This window comes from Cyprinus carpio, chromosome A13 (genome assembly GCF_018340385.1).
Source record: "Cyprinus carpio isolate SPL01 chromosome A13, ASM1834038v1, whole genome shotgun sequence".
Taxonomy (NCBI): domain Eukaryota; kingdom Metazoa; phylum Chordata; class Actinopteri; order Cypriniformes; family Cyprinidae; genus Cyprinus; species Cyprinus carpio.
The window spans coordinates 10969757-10992320 of NC_056584.1; the positions used below are offsets into that span (position 1 = coordinate 10969757).

General features: G+C 38.1%; 3 protein-coding genes across 4 annotated transcripts; all 3 read left to right on the forward strand.

Annotated features, from left to right (window-relative positions):
• Positions 1 to 58: 58 nt before the first annotated feature.
• On the forward strand, positions 59 to 13069 carry LOC109069987 (protein O-GlcNAcase-like). Of its 2 annotated transcripts, XM_042768761.1 has the most exons (17): positions 59 to 771; positions 978 to 1029; positions 1287 to 1384; positions 1487 to 1617; positions 1702 to 1873; positions 1993 to 2091; positions 2174 to 2458; positions 3144 to 3302; positions 3411 to 4042; positions 4552 to 4726; positions 6303 to 6356; positions 7745 to 7830; positions 8843 to 8947; positions 9349 to 9440; positions 9539 to 9731; positions 10914 to 11073; positions 11348 to 13069. In XM_042768761.1, exons 1-17 carry the CDS (start codon positions 612 to 614, stop codon positions 11482 to 11484), a joined length of 2790 nt encoding a protein of 929 aa, XP_042624695.1. In that variant the 5' UTR covers positions 59 to 611; the 3' UTR covers positions 11485 to 13069. The 2 variants fall into 2 exon arrangements, with proteins under 2 accessions (XP_042624695.1, XP_042624696.1); XM_042768762.1 differs by lacking the exon at positions 6303 to 6356 and having other exon boundaries at positions 62 to 771.
• A 799-nt stretch (positions 13070 to 13868) lies between these two features.
• Positions 13869 to 16125, forward strand: LOC109069991 (nucleoplasmin-like protein NO29). Its single transcript, XM_019086602.2, has 5 exons — positions 13869 to 14045; positions 14278 to 14369; positions 14955 to 15074; positions 15181 to 15274; positions 15376 to 16125. Exons 1-5 carry the CDS (start codon positions 13973 to 13975, stop codon positions 15483 to 15485), a joined length of 489 nt encoding a protein of 162 aa, XP_018942147.1. The 5' UTR covers positions 13869 to 13972; the 3' UTR covers positions 15486 to 16125.
• Positions 16126 to 18134: 2009 nt separating this feature from the next.
• Positions 18135 to 21349, forward strand: LOC109069992 (ADP-ribosylation factor-like protein 3). Its single transcript, XM_019086603.2, has 6 exons — positions 18135 to 18285; positions 18902 to 19045; positions 19224 to 19340; positions 19909 to 19959; positions 20287 to 20472; positions 20557 to 21349. The coding sequence occupies exons 1-6, from the start codon at positions 18205 to 18207 to the stop codon at positions 20605 to 20607; spliced, it is 630 nt and encodes a 209-aa protein (XP_018942148.1). The 5' UTR covers positions 18135 to 18204; the 3' UTR covers positions 20608 to 21349.
• Positions 21350 to 22564: the final 1215 nt, after the last annotated feature.

Below are 22564 nucleotides of genomic sequence, written 5' to 3' on the forward strand. Positions count from 1 at the left end.
CAGAGCTGACACTCTCGCTGTCCCTTTAAGAGCTTTGCTACAGATTTGTTTTCAGACCCACACAAACCGTCCGTTACTGGTTCAAACCGGTTTTCTGAGTCTGCGCAGTGAGTGTAAACAGGAAGAAGAGTGCAAAATTAGACATTGTCGAAGAACGGAACGTTACATTGACGGGGTTTATTTTAAGTCTTTATTTGAAGTGTACCGTTAGCTTAAATGTCATTAATTTATGAACAGCGCATGATGTAAGGAGACTCGACAAAAGCTATTAGAGAAAACACCGGGTAGCGTAGCGTTAATGCTAACTGGCGGTTCTGACATCGTTAAAAGACGTGTTCAGTTCGCTTGCTAGAGAGCGAGCAGACTGTCCAGAAAGCGTTTACTGTAATTTGGCGTGAATGACTGTCGTGTTTATTAACGACGGAATCTGCAGGTAGTTCATGCAGACAGTCTCCATCCTAAAGAATTCCGCTCCCTGCTGGTGACTCAATGGCCTACTAACCCAGTAACAGTCAGTGAATCGGGCCACGGGTTAGCGTTCCTGCGGAAGAAAAGCTTTGTCTGACGACCAGACCGATACTTCCAACAGAAATCGTTAAGTGCAATTCGAAATGGTTCAGAAAGACAAAATAATCGAGTCGTCACAGCCAGAAAATGAAGAAAATCCAGTACCAACCGAGGCTGTTGCGGATACGCAGTGTCCAGTGGACGAGCCCATTATCGGGCTCGAGCGAACAGGCCGCAAGAAATTCATCACTGGTGTTGTGGAGGGTGAGCAAATGTAGACAAATCCAACGTTATGTTATCAAACATAAAAGTATATGCAGCAGTTAAAATTATTCCAATTAGTTACATGCATTGCTAGAAAACATCATATTTATATATTATTGCTTAGGTGTTGATTGACTGTAGCATCTGTTTGTGGAATATGCTGCGTTTGTCAAAACCTTTTGTTTTTCATATTTTGTTCACTACAGGTTTTTATGGACGGCCATGGACTATGGAACAAAGGAAAGAGCTTTTCAGGAGGTATTGTGCAAACGTGCAAATACCCTGCCCCTTTCTGTTTCATATTACCTAGCATCATTTTGTATATACATTTTTTTCTATATATTTGTCTATTGTGTATGCTATTTATGTAGTTGTGTGTGTATGTATAGTAGATAGATAAATAATATTTTTCTATGTGCAGGAAGATTTTTGAATTTAGCTATTGTAATCGCTAGTATTGTTTTTGAGTGTTTAACCTTAAAAAAAAATCATATCTTGTATTTGATGTGTTTCAGGCAGCAGAAATGGGGTTTGAACACCTATCTGTATGCCCCAAAAGATGACTACAAACACAGAATGTTTTGGAGAGAAATGTATTCTGTAGAGGAAGCAGGTGATATATGTTTTTTTCATGCTCTTTAAAAAGGTACCAGCCGTAATGCTTTATTAGGCTGAAGTTTATGAGTCTAATGTCCTCTCTCTTTTTCTTTTAAAGAGCAACTCACAACTTTAATAAGTGCTGCTAAAGAGTATGGGGTTGAGTTCATTTATGCCATTTCTCCTGGTCTGGACATTACATTCTCAAATCAGAAGGAAGTGTCAACACTTAAAAGGAAGTTAGACCAGGTGAGAATGAACCTATTCAGAAGCTTTATAAGCAGTGGGGTCAGATGTCAGTACATCCTCAATCTCTGTCTGTCTTTTGTGCAGGTCTCTCATTTTGGGTGCAAGTCCTTTGCCTTACTGTTTGATGACATTGATCATAACATGTGTCCAGCTGACAAGGAGGTATTCAGCTCCTTTGCACATGCTCAAGTGTCTATCACCAATGAGATCTTCCAGTATTTGGGAGAACCTGAAATATTTTTACTATGCCCCACAGGTAAGATGGGTGTTGTTGTTATTATTATTAACTAACCATGCTGCTTTGTGTGATGCTATCTAATGTATTATTTCTATTATATACCTTCTCATAATTAATGAATGTTTCCTTGTCCTCAGAGTACTGTGGAACATTTTGTTATCCAAATGTGCCACAGTCGCCTTACCTGCGTACAGTAGGTGAAAAGCTGCTTCCTGGTATTGAGGTGCTGTGGACAGGTAAGTTGTGTTTTCATTGAGGGGACTGGAATAGTAGTTTGCTCTCTCGTGGATTTTAAAAATGCTTTTACATGTTTGACAGGTCCCAAGGTAGTTTCTAAAGACATAACTGTTGAATCTATTGAAGAAGTCACAAAGATACTGAGGAGAGCTCCTGTCATCTGGGACAATTTTCATGCTAATGACTACGATCAGAAGAGACTTTTCTTGGGGCCTTATAAAGGCAGGTCCACAGAACTCATCCCTCGGCTGAAGGGAGTCCTCACCAACCCCAACTGTGAATTTGAGTCTAATTTTGTGGCCATTCACACGTTAGCCACGTGGTATAAGTCTAACATGAATGGAGTGAGAAAAGATGTTGTCATGAGTAAGTATGTCTTTATGGAAACATTGTTTTTGTAATGTTTATGTATAAAAACAAGCAAAGTTTTTCTCTTTAAAGGGAAGTTCACTGAAAAATGAAAATGCTATCATCATTTACTCACCAAACCTGTACAACTGTCTTTTTTCTGTTGAACAATATGATAAAAGATATATCTGTGCAGATCTTTCTTTATTTTTTTAATTAATGTGCCGTCATAATCTTTAATCCAAAACGTGGACAGAGCTGAAATAGCTGGGCGATATTCCATCCCCTCCAGCAAACTTTCACTCTCATGAGATCACAGCAGTTAGCAAATGACAATGATCCAATCGAATGAGACTTTTTGTTTTTCTCTCATTTGAGAAGCCGTCTCACTCGGATATGCATCACAATAGAAAAGACAATTGCAATTTCTGTTTCTTGCTGACGCTAAAAAACGCTAATATTTTGATATGGATTTATATTCTTATATTCAGATATGGATTTTTCCTTATGAATTGTACTTTATTATTGATGTTCTACAAAAAAGTTATCGCAGAGTGCTTTTTTTTTTTTTTTTTTTTTTTTTTTTTTTTAGTAAGTGAAAATTGTTGCTGATATTTTTGATCAAGATTAACAACATTATATCATATTTGTGTGTTTAATCTTGTTTGGTTGTAGCTTCATAGCTTCTTGTTTCTGTGTTTAGCGGACAGTGAAGACAGCACTGTGTCCATCCAGATAAAGCTGGAAAATGAGGGCAGTGATGAGGAGCTAGAAACAGACATCCTCTACAGCCCGCAGATCGCGCTCAAGCTGGCACTCACTGAGTGGCTGAGCGAGTTTGGAGTGCCTCATCAGTACAACAGTAACTATTTCTTCTTTGTGTGATATTATGTAACGTGATCTTGTTTGTTTTGAATTTGGTATCATATATCTTAACCTTTGTTTCTTAATCTTTCTTTCTCTGTTGCAGGTCGGCAGGTTCCTCACAGTGGAACTAAAAGCACTTCTATAGATGTTCCTGTGCTCACTGTGCCCAGTTTGGGGACTTCCACTACAGTGACTACAGTCTTCCAACAGCCCATCATGAGTCCAGCTGTGCCCCTTAGTGATGAACCGGATGTGCTCGGCAAAGAAGAGGAGGTAGAAGTGGAGGTGGAGAAGAAGGAGTCTGATGAAGAACCCATGGAGATGGTCGTGGAGAAACACGACGAGGTGGAGGACACTAAAAATGTCAACCAGATCCTCACAGAGATTGTCAAGGCTAAAATGACAGAAGATCTCAAACCCATGGACACAGACAAAGAGAGCCTGACAGAGTCCAAGTCTCCAGAGATGTCCATTCAAGAGGATTCAGGCAGCGACATTGCACCGATGCAGACTGATGATCAGCTCAATAAGGAAGTCTTTGTTCCAGGCCCCAATGAGAAGCCACTGTTTACTGCTGAGCCACTTACTCTGGAGGATCTGACCCTGTTAGCTGAACTCTTCTACCTGCCGTACGAACACGGTCCTAAAGCAGTACAGATGCTGAAAGAGTTTAACTGGTTGAGAGCCAATAGCAGTTATGTCAGTGTTAACTCCAAAGCAAATGATCCAGAGAAGGTGAGAAATGTCAAATTTAAAAACCAGGTTTTGATGAATCTGATCAATATGTGGTACTTTTATATGACTGGGTGTTAATCTTTTCACATCAAGCTAAACAAAAACTATCTACTTTCATGGTCATGGAAAACTTAAAAAAATTGTGTTTATCAAGTCCAGAAAGTCACTGAGATTAATATTATATTAAGATTCATCAATTCCTGGAAATTTCTATAATTGTAATGGCTGCTTCAGACTAAAATATTTAATAGGTTAAATATTGCTCTTGTATTGGGTAAAACACCCTTGTCTGATTTGTGAGATAATCATTCTTCTGAGTTGGTTGAGTCCACAAAATGGTGGAAATGCTGTAATTATTTTCACCACATGGTGGTGCCTTTATGATAAGAACAAAATACTCACTTTGTGGGTGATAGAACATTTTTAGCCATTGTTGCTGAGCTGTTTTGAACCAGGAGACATTTGAAAGTGTGGTTGTGATAAAGATGGTATTCATATGTTTCACATAGGTAGCTGAATGGCAATCCAGAGCAGAAAAATTTGAGGAGATGTGCTGCTCCGTCATCCAGATGTTCACCAGACTCTCCAACTCCGCCAACAGGACCATTCTTTATGACCTGTATCCCTATATCTGGGATATAAAGAGTATCATCTCAATGTTGAAATCATTTGTTCAGTGGTTAGGTAGGTATGGCGACATCTCTTTGCTGCTTCTCAAGACTTTTTAACCACACTGAACCCATGAAATACTTGAACGTTATTCGGTAGAATCCAAAAACAAATCACTAATTTCAATAGTCATTAGTTTATAAAACATTCACATCTACACTTCATGCATTGCACCCTGACATTAAGATTTCAGGTGCTCAAAACACCTTTCTTAACAGATGGCAGAGCATATTTTTAGACTTGAGAGAGTAAATTTACACTTTTCTACTTGATTGTAAGACCTTAGTTTTCACTCACAGTATGAACAGCTTCCACATGCGCTACTGAAATTTCTTGGGCCAAGCCTGCCATTTATGGAAATTCAGTCTAGTGTACACTCTCTTTTTCTTACTTACTTTCAAGTTTTATGTAAATACTCTTTTCCTCTACTGACTGGATGCTATCCTCATTGCTAGCCAGTGCCTCTCCTTCAGGCCACTCTTGATCAGGTAGAATGAATTGGACGGCTGTGGTCACAGTTGCCGGTGTTGGTCCTGCTGCTTGCTGTGCATTCAGTATCAATGTGCATTAACATGGCAACATCTGTTGCAATCTCTTTCGATCAAGGGTGTGATCGTGAAGGAAAATAGGCCCTTTACGCCTTAGCGCGCCGCGCATGCGATCTTGGAAAGCAAAGCGGCTATGTAAGGCTATTCTGGTGCATCATGAATGATTGCTTTATATATGATGGACTTTCTTTTACCATATATGTTGATTATGAGCATTATAGTAAGATACTCCACAAACAACCTCAGCGTATGCTTTACTCTAACTGAACTGGTCTGGTCCGGTCAGAAAACACTTGATACTACATTCCAGTGAACTGTACACAGTTCTCATGATCCTAAATACATTTGTTCAGTCAGCAAGCTGAAGTGTCTCTTATCTAAGCGCTTGGGTCATTAGCCGGCCCTATTATTTATGATGATTTTATTGAGAGACCTGTCACTTGCTAAGAATGCCCATGTTTGTTATCCATATAGCTTCTGGGCATCGCTACAGAACAGTTAGAGTAATGGATTCTGCTCTAAATGAGGTTTTTGTTGGAAGTTGGTTGTGTAATTATAGCACCAGCATGGCCTGGGTTACCATGGTAACCACATTTCATTTACAGGTTTCTGTCCAGCTTTATAACAAAGCAACACAGCAGGCAGCAACCAAAACTGGCATGCCACATCTAAGTTGTCATTAGCTGATGGAGGGGAAAATCAAGTGTCTAATATGCCGCACTAATGAGGGTATTCTATAGAATCGGAATCAAACGTTTGACTTGTTTTCTTAGAACACCTATAAAGGCTTCTTATTTAGTTGATGTAATTGTTCCTTTAAAGTTGACTTATTAGTTTTTTTGTGGACTGTCCCCTCTCAATATGCTTTTCAGCCTCTGTTTGCACGGACAGTCCAAATCCCAGTGTGTTTTCAGCCAGGCCAGCCAGCATTTCTACACTGTCCAAAGCAGTGCAGATGGCATTCAGTCAGCGGCTCACTGCTGTTGTGCTGAGATCAGTTACTAATGAGCTCTTTTATTGTCTTTTCCCTTCATTATGTACAGATGGAAGAATCCTCAGCACAAGTTTGTACTGCTATTGGATGGACAGTGCCCGATGTATGCACAGTGCTGCGATTATCGGTTTTCTTTTTGGGGTTTTATGGATATATTTTATTTTTCATTATGTGTCCAAATGATTTTGTCTTAGGAAAGGAAAGGTTTTTGATGAAGTCACATTTGCACTGTGATAGCTCAAGTGTTAGCTGTTAACCCCCCAATTCTTTTCTCTGGCAGCTCTAACATGTTTTTTGTTTCTATCAGTAGGCCCAATTGAAATGGTTCAGACCAGCTTTACCACACCAACTTAGGGGAAAATTGATTCCCTTGCCTCAGTCATCTAAACACACCTCCATAGTAAATCCATTCAGTTAACAAGTTATACAGAGAATACTTCTCTGGATAAATAAAAAAATGAAATAAAATGGAAAAGGAAAGGAAGTGGTAAAACTCCCCTCAGATGGTGTGTGTTATGTGTCCTGCCATTTCACCACAGGATGTGTTTTAAGTATGATCAGATTGAAAACAGGAGAACTTTGTCTCCTGGATCTGCGCTACATTTGTCTTGTTACATGACGCTGAGTCCTCTTCCCCTCACATTGTTACTGTTGTTTTAGAAACAAATGATGAGCTTGTATAGAGCTTGTGTCTGCTTAAGAGCAATGAAAAGCACCCGATTTTGTTGTAGTTATCTGCTGCAGGAGCAAGCAGGTGTAGTGACTGGAAAGATTCAGTTGTTGCAAACTTGAATTAAAGCTTTTTAGTTTGTGACTTGCCCATGAAGGGTCCAGATCTGCTCCTTCGATCATGTAAGATTATATGATATGAATTTTTAATCGATCAAAGAAATTGTCCACGGTGGTGGCTGATGAAGAACACTTGATAGTCATGTGACAAGGCAGATAGGTCTAAATGTGACTTCAGATTCAGGTTAGAATTCAGTGGGCTTAAACAGCTGAAGCTTATTTAGTACCAGCGAGCAAACTGATGATGTATAGCTAACAAAATCACCAAATAAGCTGTAGGAAAAGTGATACAGCCAGTAATTCTTAAATGTCTAATTTCTTCAAAACAGACTAGCAACATTATTTAGTTGAAGAGCTAGTGCTTTAGGACCTTATCCTAGATTGCATCACAAATCTTACTTAATTCTAAATGCTTAAGAATTATGTAAAAAATGAATCGTTTCAGTAATGCGCCCAGATCTGGCATTGTAGTCAGTGTAAGCCCTCTGACATTGTAAGCTTAAGCTGCTTGAGCCCTAGGCAGAAGATATCTGCAGTTTTCACTGTTGTTCATCTTGAGGTGTGTTTCATGATTGTAGTTATCTACATTTATTTTCAATGAAGTTATTTGGAAATAAGACACCTCTACCCTATACCCCTTCCCCCTCATTATGCCAGAAAGCCCCTCACATAATGTTCTCCGCTTGGATCTGATCTCAACAGGGTGTCGTAGTCAGTCGTCAGCACAGTTCTTAAGTGGCGACCAAGAGCCCTGGGCCTTTAGGGGCGGTCTAGCAGGAGAGTTCCAGGTATCCAATATTGAATTACCAGAAAAATGTTTCACGAAGATATATTTTCGTTTGTTTTAGATGTTGGTATGGTTGCAAAACGCTACGGGTTGGTCTGTTTAAGGTGAGCTGTCAGCAGCTGCATAGAAAAACGAAGGGGTGTTGAGAGCCACTTGGGCTTTTTTCTGAAGTGTAAACTGAAATTGGTCAAACTGTCACTGTTAGATCCAGTGTTTAGGGTGATGGTGTTTTCTAACCCAGCATAATTTTGGATTTCTTTCAGCAACTGCCCAAACGAGATGCTGCTTTTCCCCTTGCGCTTGCGACAGCGCAGCATGGCTAGGTTTTATTTTATGACATCTTGTTTCTTTACAGGAAACAGCGCAAAAATTATCACCACATTTTGTCTGCGCCTGCGTCCACAACACTGCGCTTGCGTGTGCGACTGCGAGTCTGCTCAAAGCTCCACGAACAAATGATTACTAATTCATAACTTCTGCATACCTAACATCTAAGAATGATTCCGATTAAATAGTCTAAATTAAACATATCTTAAATAGTCTGTCAAGGAAAATATTTTAATCTGGAAATATTTGGTCATGGAGTTTTGCTTTGTGCGCCAGCTTCATCCTTTTCTCTACAGGAAGTTCTTGCGCAGCGAAAAAGAGCGGGAAAGGAGCATCTCCTTTAGCCAGTTAAACCTTTCTCAGACCAAGCCTGCGCAATTTTGTTTCATTTTGGTTTTCATTTTGGTTTTCCGAAAAAAAAGTTGGAAATGATTTTCAGTGGTGCATATCTTATGTATAATGTTTACGTGCTCTTGCTGTACACTGACCTACCATAGAAGCCAGTTCACTTGTGAAGCAATTTATTTCCATGCCGATATTAGGCACATTCTTGTTCAGCTCCATTGTGTGAGGTCGGTTCAGTTGGAGCAGGTAAACAGAAGCTAAAGTTTCAGTAGCAGTGCAGTCACATGGTCAAACCTAGAGAAATTCTAAACTCTACAATACTTTTGCTTTGGTCTCCACAGAGACTGTTGCCAATTGATGGGGCAAATGATCTTTTCTACCAGCCACCACCAGCAATGCCAACTTCAAAAATCTATACCATAAGGCCTTACTTTCCCAAAGATGAGGTAGGTTTTGGTTGGGCATCAAACCACTGATATCAGCCATTTTATTTTATATTTAAAAAAAAAATTGTGCATGCAATTTTATGAAATACTAGTCACCAGGTTAGGGTTGCACCAGCCATTTGTAAGTTCTTAAAGACGTAAAGTCCATTCTAGGGTCAAATAACTAGCTAGCTTGTAACTACCTCCTGTAAATAAATAAAACGTTGCAATTGGCTGCTTGTATTCCCAGCTGAGCTGTCCCAGTTTAAGTTGTGCTTTTAGGTTTATTTGCAGCACATCTGAAGCATTCTGCTGAAACAACAGTCTGGTCCACCTGTTAGTCCTTAGAGGGTTCACACTTTGTGGAATAAGAGCTGTCAGATGCCTTCACATACTGCATCTCTCTCACTATCTGTCCTCAGTCTTCCGTCTACAAGATCTGCAAAGAGATGTTCACTGAGGGCTGTGACGGCATCTCTTTCCCAGACGAGTCACCAGACCTTATTGGAGACAGGTGTGGTTTGAGATTCCACTTTGTTTAGTCACATTAATGTATTATACGTGCTTGATTAATAACTTGTGAATGTTTTACCATCATCTTCCTCATTGCAGGTTAGTGGGAGGTTTCCTGACACTCAGCCCAGACTATGGCTTTGTGCTTGAGGATGAGGAAGGTATTTGTGGCTATGCTTTGGGCACTGTGGATGTCAAACCATTTGTGAAGAAATGCAAGATGAGTTGGATTCCGTTCATGCAGGAGAAGTATAACAAGCCAGACACAGAGAAGGACTTGTCAGAGGCTGAGGTTAGTATGTCATGCCTTCTTCAACAAACTCATTCTTAAAGGGGTCATGAACTGCATTTTTTCACTTATAGGTCCACTTATAATGTTGTATAGTGTGATTTTTATTCAAGACTCGGAACTGCTGTGATTGGCTAACAGTATTACTTATTAAAATAACAGATGGATGCTGCTGTGAAGTATTCTGAAAACAACATGGGTCATTTGGATAAAAAACATATAAATACTTTGTGTCAAACGGTCTGGAACAGTAAACAGTAAAATCATGTTTAGTCACACTTCTGTGTTGCGACATTACTGTTGGATCCACTCTAGTCAAACTCAGCACTGCATCATCGTTTACTTTCAGTCTCTCTGAAAAACCTGCATTATACTGTCTTGTTTACAAATGAATCCGTAGCAAAGTAAAGCAAACAAACAAACAGTGTTTCACTGACGCGATCTGGAGCTGTTTGCTAATTTTACCCCATGTTTACACTGAACATGGGTGACACAACGCGACTATAGACAACAGAACCCTTTATGATCGGTGATTCTGTTCACACTGGATGCGGCACGGAATGACAACAAATCTCCTGCTCTATTTCTGACATACAAGCATCGGCGCCATTTCTGACCTGAAAGAGAAATTGATTCGCAACATGACGCAACTGCACTCGCATCCGATCTTGATATGTTAGGATCACAAGGAAGGCTATTCAAAGACTATTTTTCCCAGTTTACACTACACCGTGACTTACAATCTTGTAATGTCACCTGTATGGTTCTGTTGATGAAGTAATCCTGTGTTTGCATCTCTCTAGTATTTCCTCTCTTCCTACTACAACTGCATATCAGTGGGTGGGGCTAAAGAGGCAGTGATGTAGCAGCAGGCGTTAAAAAGTGGCACATTCCAAAAAAAGTCGTTTTCTGAGCTTGGTTTCTATAAAAGCTGTTTTTAACTTACAGGATGTTTTTATAGTACATTGACCTGTTATATGTCAAAAGATCAAGGGAAATTTGAGTCCTCTGTTCATGACTCCTTTAAAAGCCTGACATTTGAAATTATATTTTTATTTCTTGAATAATTTATTGAATCTTCAGACAAACACCCCCGCCCAAAAAAAAACAAAACAAAGAAAAAACATTTTTGATCAAGTTGATCATTTAGAGGCCTCAGAAGTTTTAATAATGTTTTCCCTATAGAAAATGATGCTAAGTTTCCATGAAGAGGAGGAAGGCTTACCAGAATCGTTCCTCAGTAACTTCCCATCACTCATTAAAGTGGATATTCACGCAAAGGTTACTGACCCCAGTGTTGCCAAAAGCATGATGGGATGTCTCCTCTCATCACTTAAAGCTAATGGTAGGTAAAGTTAGTGTGGTATGTGCATTTTATTTTTTACATGTTACTTTTATTAATTACTATAATACTAACATTGTTATTAATCAGTAATTACTTAAATACACTGTACATTAAAGGTGCTTTTAATCTCTGTGGTCTTCCCCCTCTTACCACACTTTAACTTTCGTAAGCACAAAAATGCTTATAGTTCATAAATGTTGACATGTTAAGAGGACATGAAAAGCTGCAGTGATTTGTTTGAATGCCTCATTTTCTTTTCCTCCTCGGTTGTCAGGTTCGCTTGGTGCTTTCTGTGAGGTCCGGCAGATGGACAAAAGGATGTTGGACTTTTATAGCAAACTGGGTTGCTTTGAAGTGGCCAAAATGGAGGGATTCCCAAAAGACATTATTATAATGGGAAGGAGTTTGTGAATCTGAGTCACCAAGAAGAAAATTCATACAGAATGAGCCACCCAGAAAGTGCACAAGCTTTGGCCCCAACGCACTACCTGTTCATGTAACTATCATGTTTTGTAATAGCAACGGTTGCTTCATTCACATCATATGCCGAATGCATTTCTAGAAATTTAGATGCTGTTCATTTACTTTGCCAGTGTTTAGTGGAAGCTGAAGAGTTTGAGAGTGAGTGTGCACATATGCACACATTGGTGAGTTCAAGGGGAGTGAGAAATGGAAAAAGAATTGAAGTGAATCTGCAAGAGTAATTCAGGACGCATGAGTTACTTTGACTTTTTTTCTGGTGGACCGATTGCTTGAGTTGGCCGAGTGCCATTGAATCCACTAAATCTCTTAGATGTGGCCGAGTCACAGTTTGTGTTCAGCATATGTGTATGTTTAAGTTAATGTCTACATTCTCTAGACTAAAAACGTCCCATTGTTTGGTAAGAGACATCTTCACTTCACTGTTTTTAATAGTTCATTTCAGTGCTTTACAGTGTTCAAAGCAACAATCTAGGAGGACTTCATAACAGGCAGGGTTTGTGATATTGCTTTCCAGGACATTGTAATAAAGTCTGCCATTTTCCAGGTTCAAACAGTGTCTGTGATCTCTCGTATGGAGAATACAGCAGGCTAAAGCTATCCTTTGAGGTTTGGGATGCTGATCGGGTATTATGTAGAAAAGAAAAATCTGAAATTGAACTTGAAGCAAGTAAAGATGTAACGTAAATACAGTTAAACCATAAACTCTGTTGTCTTTAAGACTGCATGGGATAGTTTTGTCTAAGCCTTTAACATGTGTATCTTTTAATGATACATTTTTTTTATGCCTTTTGGCTCTTGCCCTCCTCTGGAATATATCTGAGGGTAATGAAAAGTACTTTCCTACACTTATGTCTTTGTTTAAAGCGGTAAATGATACATTTCTGAGATGAAACAGGGTTACTTTATAATTCTGAGATGCTTGTGTGTTTATAAAAAAAATAACTAAATAAATAAAAAACAGTACAATATGTAATGTAAAGCTCAAGACCAGTGCCCCGTCTCTAATTAGAATGAAAACAAATGAAGGTGCATTAGTGTATTACCTTTAAAATACCTGAGATCCTTTTTTCTGTTGCCTGAGGAGAATAACAACATTTGCCTGTTTTTAACGACAGTATGCCTCTTTAATATATTTTAAACCCCTAGAGTTGAAGTTCATTGACATTGAAACTCTTCAGTGTCAATGTCAGGACTGTTTCTCAGAATGTAGGTACAATAGAAACTGTTTATTCTGTATTTACTCACTTTTTTAACCAAAATTACTGACAATATTAGTCTTCTGTATTGTGCTATATTCTGAAAAACTAAATGAGCTCAAAAGGCTCCTGCAGATTCCCATATGTAATGTTAAAATGCCTGAGTTTAAGAAAAATGTAAATAGTTTTGTGCATGTGATGGGCCAACAGTTTTGACAATTTTTCGATCCCATTTAAGGGACATTTGTATGCAACCAAAAAAAAAAATTGCTATTGTTTATCTCTATATTACGGAGCCCCACACATGACATGCAAGATTTTGAAAATTTTTTGTGTAAGGTTTAGTAATTATTTATATTGTTTTACTAAAACGTGCACATGATTTATCCTACTATTTGTTTCCTGCATGCCTTGTGAGGGGGTCTGTACTATATGGCTTCCTGTTTGGATCATTTTATTTTGGTTGATCACATCCAATGTAAAAGGTGTTTCTTTTTTTTAAAGAGCATACACTGCTTATATTTAAAAAGATGAAGACCTTTCTGTACTTTGATGTAATTATGATTATGTATATGTATTATAGTTGTAATTTCTGTAAGGGTTCTATGTAATTAAGACGGGTATTAAAATGTTACATAGAAAACAATTCTGTGGTTAGTGAGTCAAATGGAAAAGGCTTTCTAGGGCCACAGTGGCTAACCCGGCAAACACTCTTATTTCTGACATGGTTTCTTTAAAACTTTGCAAGTGGTTTGAATTGTTCAAAACTGAAACTGTCTCAAATTTATTGCATCCTAGTATACAGAATAAATAGTGCCGGAACTTTGTTAACATTTCTGAGATAAGGACACAGTTTCTAAATAAAGAAAAATGTATATATTTTTGTATACGTGTATATTTAAAAAGAAGATAAAGAAATTTAAGTTACAATTATCTTACTCAACGGGATCTAAAACACAAAAATGGCTAAATAACAAATTAAACCTTCAGAACACAAACACAAGCAAAAATATCACCGTGGTATTGACTTAAATTTCATTTTTTTTATTCCATTGGCTGTAAAATTAGATACGTATTTTGTAAAAGCCTTTCTTGTCCATGTTGATGACGTCATGATCTCCGCGACGAATTTCGCGTACTCGTCACGTGTTTTGAAAACGCGACCTGCACTGTGGAGCTGTAGCCTCTATTGAAGTGATATTAGTAACATTTGAGCGATTATGTCGTTTGTGGAGGACGAAGTATCAGACTGTGGAGTGGACTCGCGCTCGCGATTGGAAAGCTATGCGTTCAGTAAGAGCAACAGTGACGCGCAGCATGCGTTGATTGTACATTTCTTAACACACGTGGGGCATAGTCAGAATTTTCAATAATTGTAGCCAGTGATGTTTAACTTTTATCAGAAAAACCCTGAATTACTGTGCATCAATATATCGTTCAAACATTGTCGTTTTCGGTAATTACACTAATTTTTGCCTTTAAATTATATATACCTATTTAATATTGTGATTTTGGATTCCTTTAGGTTGTGAGTTATCTTCTGAAGTTCCATTTTACACGTTTCAAGCAGATGAAGAAGAAGATGAAAATGTGGAACATTTCCTCGAGCTTAGGACGGTTCGTAGACTATTTTAATCACAAGAACAGTCCGTCTGTGTTGTTCCAAACCTGAATGGCTCTGTGTGGGTGCACTTTTTCTATGCAGGGCTAGTGTATGGTGACCGACGTGCTCTATAAAAAATAATAAGAATAAGAATAATTTGGGTGTAATATGAACGTGAATAAATAATACATTTAATTTCTGGCTGATTTGTACTTTTAAAGTAGAAATAAAAACTTCCCTATTTTCTAATTGCATGTTGTAGATCGTAAGAACATTTTGTCTGTGCATACATGTATTTATTTTCATTTTGACATTTTAATGTTTAATTTAAGTGTCGTATCTGTGGTGAAATGCGGGCAAAAATCTGCAGAACCCTGGTAGATGTGTCTGCATCTTAAACTCGCATTCATCTGCACACATCTCAAAATCCAGTGAACAACCGATGGATACAACCAAGTCCTGTTTTTCTTTTCAGATGTATGCCACAATATGGAATAAAAGATGTCGCAGCTTGCATTTCATCATGATTTTGAATTTGAGAGCTTGATGACCTGTGCTTTTAAATGCACAACTCCTTTACCTTTCTCTCAAACCATTAGATTTGTCTAGGTGACTGTGCCAAAGAGGAGAATAACGTGGTGGAAGTGACTGCTATGAATCACCAAGGAAAGAAAATATCGGTTCCTGTAGCTAATCTCAACATTTCCTGCCTGCCTATGGTAATGCTATGTGTTTCTGAGTTAATTTTCTTAATTACACTGTTGTACATTATAAGTGTTCCTACAGATAATAATTTCTGTTTAATAATAATCTGTTTTTACTCAGGTAAGCCTCGGGGAGTTTGAGTTGATGGCTCCTGTCACACTACGCCTGAAATCTGGATCCGGACCAGTGACCGTCAGTGGGTTACATTTAGTTGGTGAGGAATAAAACACTGTGTCACGATTTCACAAAATTGAATTTAAAGCTTTTTTATTTTTTTGTTTTGAAAATTAATGATGCTAATAAGTTCTTCTTCAGCCACAGAGAATGAAGAGTCTGAAATATCAGATGAAGATGATGATGATGATGATCTCAGTGAGGAGGAAATGCCCTCAGTCAAACCAGCAAAGAAAAAGCAGCAAGCTTAATTTGACATGTTTACACCAGCCATTTCTATGTTTTATACAATATTAGATTTAATGTTCTGCTACGAGACGTGACGGAGGGTGGTGTAGAATGTAATGGAATTTTGTATTTTCAGATTGTGGTTGCAAATGTTAAAAAGAAAGGTTAAAGCCTCCATACAGCCATCTCTAGGAACATTTACTTTATGATGAAAGTGTTTTATTAGTTAATACTGTTACTTATGTGTACATAAGTAACTGCCAACACCAAACTTCAGATTCACTCTCAGTTGAGGGACTGAGAATTCACACGCAGTGACACGTTCTGTGCCCTGAAGGTTGATTCCAGATGTACGATCCTGTAACACACTGGAAGATGACAGCCTGTCCATCTTCTGCACTTAGGGAAAGCACCAGCATTGTCCTTTACAGATATTTCTCTTTACATGTTGTTTTGCTGTTTGAAATTTTATTTGTTTGTTTGTTTGTTTGTTTTTTGGCAATCAGGGTTTTTAAATCTTAGTCCCTTTTTGAAGGACTGATAAAGTTTTGCATGGTGCATTTTATGTCGAGATCAGTCGAAGGACTTGCCATGGTTGCCGTTTTTGTATTTTTACAGATTTATTTACAGATTCTGTAAATAAAATTAGTTGTTTTAGTAGAACCAGTGCAGTTGTTGCTTTTTTTTTCTTTTCTTTTTTTTAAATCTCACTGTATATAACTGTTTTGGCAAATTTGGTTTTGTAGCACTGATGATCAGTGCTGTAATAAACAATTGCTCTGTTTGGTACAATTACATCAACTGCATGAAAAAACATTTATAGAGAGAGACTATTATCTTATCATGATAATATACAGTATTAAAATTCTCAATAATTTGACTATAATTATATAGAACATTTGATAATCAGAGGGACAATGTGAATGCAATAAAACCCACAAAGGTATACATTCAGGCAAGAGTCTTCTACAAACCCGATTCCAAAAAAGTTGGGACACTGTACAAATTGTGAGTAAAAAAGGAATGGAATAATTTACAAATCTCATAAAAGTGAAACTTGAAATGTATGCCAAATATTGGCCTTTTTTTCAATAGAATATAGATAACATATAACATGTTAAAAGTAAATGTACATTTGAACAGCTGGAGGACCATTTACAACTTATTAGGTCATGGCAAATGATTGGCTCATTTTGGATTTCAGTGCAGTGAGCTACACATTACACCAAAAAGCTTGGGAAAAATAGTGTAGCAATATCAGAGGCCAGAAAAGTTAAATGCAAACATATAAGGAACATCAGATCTAGAGATGTACATATAAGGAACAGAGAGGATCTGGAACAATCTCTGTGCGTAAGGGTCAAGGCCGGAAAACCATACTGGATGCCCGTGATCTTCGGGCCCTTAGACGGCACTGCATCACATACAGGAATGCTACTGTAATGGAAATCACAACATGGGCTCAGGAATACTTCCAGAAAACATTGTCGGTGAACACAATTCACCGTGCCATTCACCGTTGCCAGCTAAATCTCTATAGGTCAAAAAAGAAGGCATATCTAAACATGATCCAGAAGTGCAGGCGTTTTTCTCTGGGCCAAGGCTCATTTAAAATGGACTGTGGCAAAGTGGAAAACTGTTCTGTGGTCAGACGAATCAAAATCTTAAGTTCTTTTTGGAAAACTGGGACGCCATGTCATCCGGACTAAAGAGGATAAGGACAACCCAAGTTGTTATCAGCGCTCAGTTCAGAAGCCTGCATCTCTGATGGTATGGGGTTGCATGAGTGCGTGTGGCATGGGCAGCTTACACATCTGGAAAGGCACCATCAATGCTGAAAGGTATATCCAAGTTCTAGAACAACATATGCTCCCATCCAGACGTCGTCTCTTTCAGGGAAGATCTGGCATTTTCCAACATGACAATGCCAGACCACATACTGCATCAGTTACAACATCATGGCTGCGTAGAAGAAGGATCCGGGTACTGAAATGGCCAGCCTGCAGTCCAGATCTTTCACCCATAGAAAACATTTGGCGCATCATAAAGAGGAAGAAGCGACAGAGAAGACCTAAGACAGCTGAGCAACTAGAAGCCTGTATTAGACAAGAATGGGACAACATTCCTATTCCTAAACTTGAGCAACTTGTCTCCTCAGTCCCCAGACGTTTGCAGACTGTTATAAAAAGAAGAGGGGATGCCACACAGTGGTAAACATGGCCTTGTCCCAACTTTTTTGAGATGTGTTGATGCCATGAAATTTAAAATCAACTTATTTTCCCCTTAAAATTACACATTTTCTCAGTTTAAACATTTGATATGTCATCTATGTTGTATTCTGAATAAAATATTGAAATTTGAAAACTTCCACATCATTGCATTCTGTTTTTATTCACAATTTGTACAGTGTCCCAACTTTTTTTGGAATCAGGTTTGTATATAATCAAGCTTGATGTTATCAAATTAAACATTTATTCATTAATTGTTTTTGTACTTTACCTTATATTTGTTGTTTTGTGTTTCACAATTCTGTTATTTGTAAAACCTTGTAGACTGTTACTGGTATTGTGACAATATACCCATGTAGAGTGACAAAATGTGTTTGGTATGTTTTTCTTTGTGCAATAACGGTGGAAATTTTCAGCATCAATAATGTAGTCACACCTAGATTTAACGTATACAGACATAGACTTTGAACCCTGACCAGAGAAATGTAAAAATAAAAATCGCGGTTGCTTTAAAATGACGCCAACGAGCGGTGACGTCACTGAACGTCCCCTAGTAACCCTCGTCAGCGTCTCGGAAAATACCGGGAGGAAGATGGTGAGAAGTTTTCTGCCTCTTGTCATGTCTTTGTGTATTTTGTAATGAATTGGGGTTGAAGAAACTTAGAAAATATGCGGCATTTACTGGAACCGGGGCGTGTGGTCTTGATAAGTACGTTAGCTGCAGCGGCGGGTTTTCTGTGGCAGTGAATCCTGATGGCTCAGCGGCGCCGAGGCTTAACTGAGCGTTAGTTATTTGCTGTCCCGCTACTTGTTTTCCCGAATAATTACGCAGGAATGATTTCACCCAGTCAAGAAATTTACTGCGAAGTCCAGAGCTCCTGCCTCTTTTTCAGATGACGTCTATACGTAAAATATTGATATATTAGATATGAATGCTTGACATAAGTATTGATAAAAAATGAGTTTGTAGACGCCAGTGTTAAGCGATCATTCAATCACTTTTCAATTTCATTGCTTTTTTATTTAATTTTAATCATTTATTTTTACATACCAACTGAATAGCATTATCTTATTGGTCTTTTCAAATAGTTTGTTATAAAATGTTCTTGACTGAGAGAAAGAGTTTTGTTTATTTGTTTTCCTCACAGTGTCATTGTTTCATTACTGTCTTGTTTAAAATCTGGTTATTGAGCATATTATGTTTATTCCAGGGTTTGTTGTCAATCCTTAGAAAACTGAAGAGTGCCCCAGACCGAGAGGTGCGCATTCTGCTCCTGGGATTAGACAATGGTGGAAAGACAACCCTTCTCAAACAGCTCGCCTCTGAGGATATCAGTCACATCACCCCGACACAGGTAACGTTACTAGAAATGATCTCCCTTTTGCAGAAATTACAAAGTTCCTGGTAAAAAATTGAGAAGTTTATTATCATTGTTTCATAGAGGAATCTCTTAAGTGCTTCTGCTTTTATTTTTCTCTTACTTCAGCACATCACAACCTTTAATTCACTTTTAATTCTTCTGTTCTTGCCAGGGCTTTAACATTAAGAGCGTGCAGTCTCAGGGCTTCAAACTCAATGTCTGGGACATTGGAGGCCAGAGGAAGATAAGGCCGTACTGGAGAAACTACTTTGAAAATACTGACGTGCTTGTGAGTGTTTCTTAAGAGATGTGTGTTTATGAGTTATGCATAGCCAGACCATTGAACAAAGTGTCAGTTTATACTTCATTTATTTTCATATACACTACTGTTCAAGTTTGGGGTCGATTTTTCAAGTAAGAAGTCTCTTAACCTTGCCCGGGCTGCATTTATTAGATAAAAAATTGTTTACAAATTATTATTAAATATTATTAAAATTTTTTTTTTTTTTTGTATATATTTAAAATTATTTATTTGATGGCAAATTGAATTTTCATTGCTGATTATTGCTGTGATGGCAAAGAAAACAGTCATGAAAACAGTCATGCTGCTTAAGATTTTTGTGGAAACTGTAATGTTTTTTTCTTTATTGATTTCAGAACAGCATTTATTTGATGACATATTTTGTAACATATATCTTTTACTGTCACTTTTGATCAGTTTAATGCAAGTATTACTTAAAAAGCTACTGACCCCAAGCATTTGAACAGTAGTGTATTTATATTTCTTGTGTAAGAGATATTTCCCATAATTGTTTGCTTAATGATATGATTCCTGACATTATGTTTTTGCTTTTCAGATTTATGTCATAGACAGTGCAGACAGGAAGCGGTTTGAAGAAACGGGGCAGGTATATATTGCAAATCTGTTTTATCGTGGCTTGTCTTGTTTGCGTTTGCATATGTGTGTAGATGAGAGAGAATAACCATCCAAGGCCTCTGCAGGATATTTCTCAGACTATGTGGCTTCACACTTTCTCAGGTCTCAGTCCTGCTATGTTTTCCAGCTTAATACGGTTCACTGCAGCATTGATATTTCACACTGATTTGAAGTGAAACTCTAAAATGCCCCAAAGACGTGTGTAAGCATATACTTGATCTTGATATGCATTTGTTCAAGCAAATGCATGCTGAACGTATTTGAATGAGCTATTTTGAATTGTTCATGTGGTGTGCAGGAGTTGGCTGAGCTGCTGGATGAGGAGAAACTTAGTGGCGTACCTGTATTGATATTTGCCAATAAGCAAGACCTGCTGACTGCTGCTCCGGCCTCTGAGATCGCAGAGGGACTGAACCTGCACACCATTCGGGACCGCATGTGGCAAATTCAGTCCTGCTCTGCACTTACAGGAGAGGGGGTTCAGGTGAGTCATTAGCCTTCTTTTATTTTTACATGCATTGGTTCCCATCAGAGACTGGTCTTCACGTAAAGTGCTTCCCTCTTTCAGGATGGCATGACTTGGGTCTGCAAGAACATTACTGCAAAGAAGAAACAGTGAATCGAGTGTATTTTTCTACAGCCGTTCTGGGAATGTGAAAAGCAAACTTTGTGGACTGTAGATTCCCTACCAGCTCGTCCAGATTAAAGGGATATGAGAAGGTTCAAGTAGGCTTTTCTTTTTTTTTCTCTCATCTGAATCACCTCAGCCACTGCCTCAATTCCTCAGCCATCAACTCGGTCTGACTGACATTTACTTCGTAAACACTGTGCAATAGCATTCTATTCTGAATTAGTTTGATTTATAATGTACAACCAGTTTAATAAGTGTTTTTTGCATTATTATTATTATTTAGTCTGTTTGATTTTGGAAACTATTTCAATATCTTGGATTTCCATGATTTATTCCTTTGAAATGTTTTATACTATGCTAGATTTTTTTAGACCATTGCATAAAAACATTTCTTGCGTAGCCTGTGTTATTTGACTGGCTTGAACCAATGTGTTATGAGAGCCAAGCCCTTAGATACTTTACTGTGGGATGAGTGCTTGTAACATGTTTAGCAAGCTTAAGCATCTGGCTGTGGCAGTGAAGAGGTTCTTTCTTTATGAGGACATGAGATTGAGAGCATTATATTCACATGATGCCTTCTGTAAAAGTCAGAAGACTGAAGCACCAGATGAGCAGCACAGATGCTCTTGTCACAGACAGGAAATCAAAAGTAAATGCTGTTTAGACTGCTTAATATTTTGGATTTTTCCTCTGTGATTTTGTGTCACAAGATTAAAACAGGCCATTTTAAGACTTGTGTCTTTTTCCTGCATTTTTTAATCAATAGTTTTTAGGAAAGTGGGAGGGAGTTTGCTGGATGTTATGATGAAAATGATAAACTCCTGCTTTCAAAACATTATTGCAGTTAATCACACTTATGTTCCACTGTTATCATTTTGTCATTTTTCTCCCTAACAAAACAATACATTAGAATTTATGAGTAGAAATATTTCAGAAATGTCTGCAACATGAAAATGAAATATTTCTCGTTTGCATTTACTTGTTTTCAACACTTGAGCTTTAATTATATCCATACATTTTTTATGTCTATGAACGTTTAAATGTAATGGAGAAAGTTTAATCTGCGCATTGACTAGATTGATTACTTTAAGGTACGTGTGAGGCTGTACATTCTCATTTAACATAATTAAGTCAGAACTACAGTTCAGGCCTCGTCGTGTTAAAGCACACTTAAATCAGTCCGCCTCAAATCAATGCAAATTTAGTCCAGAAAAGACTCTTTACATTAAAATCTCAATGTAAAGAGATTTGCATTTAGCCTTCCAGATGTGAGCAAGGCCCACTGTGCGTGGTTTAATGTACATGATTGAAAAATGCAAGTTCATTCTCTGCCAGCAGGTGGCGCTTTTAGAACAGCAGAAAATATAGCGGTTTCCCCAATAATAAAGCCGCTTGACATGATTATTCATATAATGAGGGAGTTTTGTAGCAAACATATCAAATACGCAGATAAAGATTAAACATATGCAAGAAATAAGGGAAAATATTTAAATGGGATGATAGCGGAATGGAATGGTAAAACACAGGAGAATCCTGTAAAAACCGGGAGGGTTGACAGCGTTATATTGATTGTTCTGTCTGCCTGTCTGTCTAGTGTTCTATCTATCTGTCTGTCTGTCTGTGTGTTGAGAAAGACAGATTTGGGCAGGTGGTATCACTCTGACCTTGTGTTCACTGAGGTTCTCCTCCTCCTCACAGGACAGGGCTAATGTCATACCTCCGCCAAACCCTATGTTGCCATGGCAACTGCTCCAGCTGTTTTATGGTCATGTCAGAAATGTGTGGAGACCCTTTGTTTCATAAATGCATAAAGGCACTGCCCACTTTTCTCTGGAATAACTCCTAGATATTGATCTCTTATTCTTGGTAACTGAAATGCATAAGCTTACTTGGAAATCCAATGCCTGATTGACAGACAAAGCACTCAGAGATGATGTGGACTCAC

Coding starts and splice junctions, on each gene's coding strand:
- LOC109069992 (XM_019086603.2), top strand. CDS start 18,205: ATGACGCCAACGAGCGGTGACGTCACTGAACGTCCCCTAGTAACCCTC. Junction 19,341..19,908: donor TTGAAAATACTGACGTGCTT/GTGAGTGTTTCT, acceptor TTTGCTTTTCAG/ATTTATGTCATAGACAGTGC. Junction 20,473..20,556: donor TTACAGGAGAGGGGGTTCAG/GTGAGTCATTAG, acceptor TCCCTCTTTCAG/GATGGCATGACTTGGGTCTG.
- LOC109069991 (XM_019086602.2), top strand. CDS start 13,973: ATGTCGTTTGTGGAGGACGAAGTATCAGACTGTGGAGTGGACTCGCGC. Junction 14,046..14,277: donor ATTGGAAAGCTATGCGTTCA/GTAAGAGCAACA, acceptor GGATTCCTTTAG/GTTGTGAGTTATCTTCTGAA. Junction 15,275..15,375: donor CAGTGGGTTACATTTAGTTG/GTGAGGAATAAA, acceptor GTTCTTCTTCAG/CCACAGAGAATGAAGAGTCT.
- LOC109069987 (XM_042768761.1), top strand. CDS start 612: ATGGTTCAGAAAGACAAAATAATCGAGTCGTCACAGCCAGAAAATGAA. Junction 4,043..4,551: donor AAGCAAATGATCCAGAGAAG/GTGAGAAATGTC, acceptor TGTTTCACATAG/GTAGCTGAATGGCAATCCAG. Junction 4,727..6,302: donor ATCATTTGTTCAGTGGTTAG/GTAGGTATGGCG, acceptor CATTATGTACAG/ATGGAAGAATCCTCAGCACA.